This window comes from Sinocyclocheilus anshuiensis, unplaced genomic scaffold (genome assembly GCF_001515605.1).
Source record: "Sinocyclocheilus anshuiensis isolate Anshui unplaced genomic scaffold, SAMN03320099.WGS_v1.1 scaffold487, whole genome shotgun sequence".
Taxonomy (NCBI): Eukaryota; Metazoa; Chordata; class Actinopteri; order Cypriniformes; family Cyprinidae; genus Sinocyclocheilus; species Sinocyclocheilus anshuiensis.
In genome coordinates, this window is record NW_015548240.1 from 1861096 (window position 1) to 1865776 (window position 4681).

General features: G+C 35.6%; 1 protein-coding gene across 1 annotated transcript in view; it reads right to left on the minus strand.

Annotated features, from left to right (window-relative positions):
• macrod2 (mono-ADP ribosylhydrolase 2) overlaps window positions 1-4681 on the minus strand; it is a 606396-nt gene that overhangs the window by 140811 nt on the left and 460904 nt on the right. The window contains exon 8 of the mRNA XM_016442374.1: window positions 3418-3491. Within this exon, the coding sequence (XP_016297860.1) occupies window positions 3418-3491 (74 nt within the window). The remainder of the gene's footprint in view (window positions 1-3417; window positions 3492-4681) is intronic.

Consider the following 4681-nt stretch of genomic DNA (forward strand, 5'->3'; position numbering starts at 1 on the left):
TTAAAAGCATAATAATAATAACAAAGCATTCTAAAATCTCTGTTTTTTTTACTGTATTTCTGCGGGAAGAACCCAACCCCCTTCTCACTGCAGCCCAGCTTCCATCAGAAAACCCCATCTCCATTACTCTTCCCCAATGCGGTATAGTGAACATACACCCTGGCCCGCGAAGGTTAACCTTCAGTCATCAATCACAATTGTCGGAGTGTGAGGTGCTGCGGCACGGCTGTACCATGATATATTACACATATAAGTGGAGGCATCTTAAGGTGGCTAAGAGCCCGGGCTCTAATTTACAAGCCAGGCCTAATGCACCTTATTGTGAAGTTAACAGTGTAGTGCATACATGCACTTATGTCCCAGGATGCTCTCGATGAACTAATGCATCTCTCACATGCCAAGCCAGTAATGGCATTCTCACTGTTATAGATAGAGATGCTATCAGCACAGCAAATTATCCTTCTTGCATGGGGTTTCAACTGTGTATTCTGGGATGCCTGACAAAATGAAATGTAGTGAATAGAATAGAATAGAATATCTGGGGACCTAGTCACATGTTCATGTCAAATGCTCATCTTCTCTCAGTTTTTCACTGCTTGGCTCCTGGACTAGGAGGTTTGCAGCTCAGGCATTTTATAACTCATCTCTCTTTTCCTGACTCTTGCACTGACTGGAAAGGACAGTGATGAATCTTTAAATATTTTGTGAAAGATCTGAGTGGAGTCATCCATATTACCTATGAAATTATCTCTCTGGAAGTTGAAGTTTAGGGGACTCCCCTGAGATTGAAACAACAGTACCAACATACAACTAACATAACCAACGGATACCAAAATTGTTTAGTGACCAACATTCTTCACATCTTATTTTGTCTTCCACAGAAGATAGAAAATCATACAGGTTTGGAAAGACATGAGGGTGAGTAAATGATAATAGAATTTTAATTTTTGGATGAACTATCCCTTCAACTGAAATAATATTACTGTGATAACATCTGCAACAATCAGCAGGGAACATCAAATAAAGAGCTTCAGGCAGCTGCCCTTTTCCATAAATAATTTAGGAATCATTTTGGAGGAGTTCTTATGCTCAGCTTTATCATTATGTTGAAATATTACCAGGGCATTATCAGAGTATCTCCCTTCTGAAGTTCATTATAAAACATCTTTAGGTATCAGAACGATGGCCTAGTGATTCAACACATTGAGTCCATACATATCTGCACCTATAAAAGGCATCAAAATCTCAGAAAAAAAGGTATTTCTAAAGGCACTCATCATTTGATCATCATCTGAAACAATGGGCTAGATAAAGTGCCTAAATAAACTGGATATCAGGCGAATATCTGAAAAAGTTCTAAAAATTATATTCCTAAAAAATGCAGACAGCATGGGGGAAAAAAATAGAAAATATGTGGAGAAAGCAGTATCAGCAGCTGTAAATAAATAAATCAGAAGCAATGTTAGAAGTCAGTAAAAAGATCAGGCAAGACTTGGGGTGAAGACACGCCATTAGAACAGAACAATAAATCCCTCTTACGGCCCTTGCTGTGTTTTGTCCTCTCTGGCTAAATACTCTGTAATTAATCCTCACTTCCCTTCAGTTCACAATCTACCTGCAGGCTTTGCTTTGGCCTAACAATCACAATAAATTAAACTGCCTTCTGCTCCTGCAGGTAAAGGCCACTCAATAAAAGCGGCCCAGAAATCTGTTATGCAATCTATTCTGAGAAACCCGGAGGAATGAGAGTGGCACCCACAAAGTTTTATTTGTTTGTATGCTTTTCTAAGTGAGTGTATGACTACGGGTTGTTCATAGAACTACTCCATTTATATTCCTCTTGCACAGAGTACATCCTGATTAATGAACAAAGATCCATATTAAATCTCTTAATTTTTAGGAAACCCAGGATTTCTTGAGCATGATAAGGCTTCTTGTTTTTCCATATGCAAAGTGTTAGTATTGTAGCTGCTACACGTCCTTCACAAGCAGTCTGAAGTCTTAATTTAATTCTGTTTATTGCAAATATGAGCTTACTGGGATTAAGAGAATAGGAAAATAGGTTTTATTTACTGAATTATTGAGATTATTGTACACATCCTTATAGCTTTACTGATCGACTACCAATTAAGGCTAGTACACAACAGACACATTAGTACACAGTTTAAAGAGGCTTTATAAAATAGGTTTTATATCCTCAGTGCATTATTTTTATATTTAATAAAATGTGTTTTCATAGTTCCTGTTGTGCCTAATTGATGCAAAGTCACTAAATAATAAGGATTTGTGCTAGTATTGTGCAACATTTCTGAACATTTAAAGGGCACTTTAAGAGAAAAGTGGCAATAAATGACTATATATATATATATATATATATATATATATAAATAAATCATCCCTTGCAATTATTTTATATTCCACAAGGGGTCCACAGACCCCGTTGAAAAACTCTGTCACAGTACCACTCACTTGTCATCATCAAAGTCAAATAACTCAAGAGCAAGCACAAGATTACAGTTTATGATTGCTGAGTGATTGAGTTATTGATCTTGTTCAATCTAACAACAGGATGATTAACTGGCAGGTCAGCAGCTGTACTTCAGTTAATGTGAAGTTAAGGGGGATTTCATTTATCCACTTCTACGACTGTTAAAACAAATCATGCAATAAGCTTTGTGCAGTCAATTTGGTCTAAACATACTGAAGCAATCTTTATGAAAAGACAATGACGTAAATAATCACAAATAAACCTGTCAAGTCAAACACTTAATTAGCATATCCACCTGTCAACATCACTACACATTCATGCGTTCGATCTTTCAACAGCACTGTAATGACTTAATTGATGTACAAATTCATTTTGAAGATTTTGCTTATTTTATTCACACTTCCTCCCTACCTTCATGCACCGAATAGGCAGTACAATCCCATTTAAAAAGCCAACAGACCATGTAAGGACATTACTCAAGCTGAAATGCTTTCGAATTCAAAGCGTGTGAAGGTAACTAGCTGCACAGATGATCAAGGCAGCTTGGTTCTTTGGGATTTCACAAGGAATTTGTTGCCTAGATCTAGTTTCTCAGATATAAGAATAGGCAGGTCATTAATGCTTTGCTAAAAAGTGCTCAAACCTCAAAGTTGTGTAGCCAAGCATTATCATACGTCTTTAGTAGTGGCTAAGGACAAACATGACAATTGAGGAGAGCAGTTGCCACTTCACATTTTCCTCCTGGAAGAGCTGTAAGCTTTAATTGATTTTCCATCAGAGAAATGGACTGTGGATTCCGGTTCCAACACATCCTTTTCTTCACAAGCATTTCCTATTATAAAAAAAAAAAATCTGCCCTTCAAACCAGGTATTCTCCTCTAACTTGAAGCGCGAGGACATGTGAACTAAGAAGGGTTTACTGCTCCTACCTCATCTTGTTTGCTTAGGATCCAGTCATGCACGGTCTTCAGGGCGATTTCTGCTGCCGGCTCATTGGGAAAACCTGCGGATAGGAAGGAGAAGGATTCAGTTTTGAAATCGTGCCATAGACTAGCATATGTACTCACACTTTAAAACTTACGCAAACATCTCCATATGGCTGTTTACTACTCAACTCTCTCCACACTTTCAGCAGTTACTATAAACAACAGTCTGCTGAATATGCACACAAATCCAACACTAAACACTCACTACTTATTCATCCAAAAAACGCCCACTTCTTTATTAAACCAGCACCTCCGCTGTTATATAATTCACATAATTGTTTGTACATACCCATCTCGCATCCCAAAATGTGGTCTATTAGCTATATTTATCATGGGTGCTTGCCAATTCCTTGTAGATTTACTGATCCATTAAGTTGCTTCGACATGATTGATAATTTACACTGTTCTGCCATGCATCTGTGGCAGGTGCCGGGGTCGTCACACCACAATCTTGATTAGAAAGTAATGACACATTGACCAGTAAATGTAAGAGATGATGCCATTAACTGCCATATTAATCACCAGAGCCTGAGCTGAGAGGGAAAGCAGTCTTGGTGTTAACACAGCGTATCGATTGAGAATAAATAGACTGAAGGAGATTAATATTTAATATTGCTGAAGGAGAGGAGGAGTCATCATCAAACAAGTGCCTTTTCCATTTTAAAAAAGGTCATTTTAAAGTACATTCAAACAGAAAAATGTCTTCAAGTGTTGATAAATTGGATTGTGTGAGATTAGATCACTTAATTTGAGTTCTCAAGATTTTGTTATTTTTTTTTAAAGCTGTTGGAAACTATAATGCTAAAAATAATTCCAATGTTCTATAAAAATCTTAAATATAATTTCAATATTCTATGTAATCTTAAATATTTTAAATTAATTATTTATGCAGAATAATAAACAAATAAAATGAATAAATAAAAAAAAAATCCACAAATAATCCATAATGCTATAATATAAAATGTACATTATTGTATATATAAAAATATATGCAATAAAGAATACTGACATTTTACATAAACTACCACTCAAAAGTTTTTTAATGAATTAAAATTTAATTTAAATTTTAAGTTACAATAAAAATGTTGCAATGTTATAAAAAACACTTTTCAAATAAATGCTGTTCTTTTGTACTTGTTATTCATTAAAGAATCCTGAAAAAAATTATATATTTGTATTAGAATCCTGAAAAATGATAATATATATA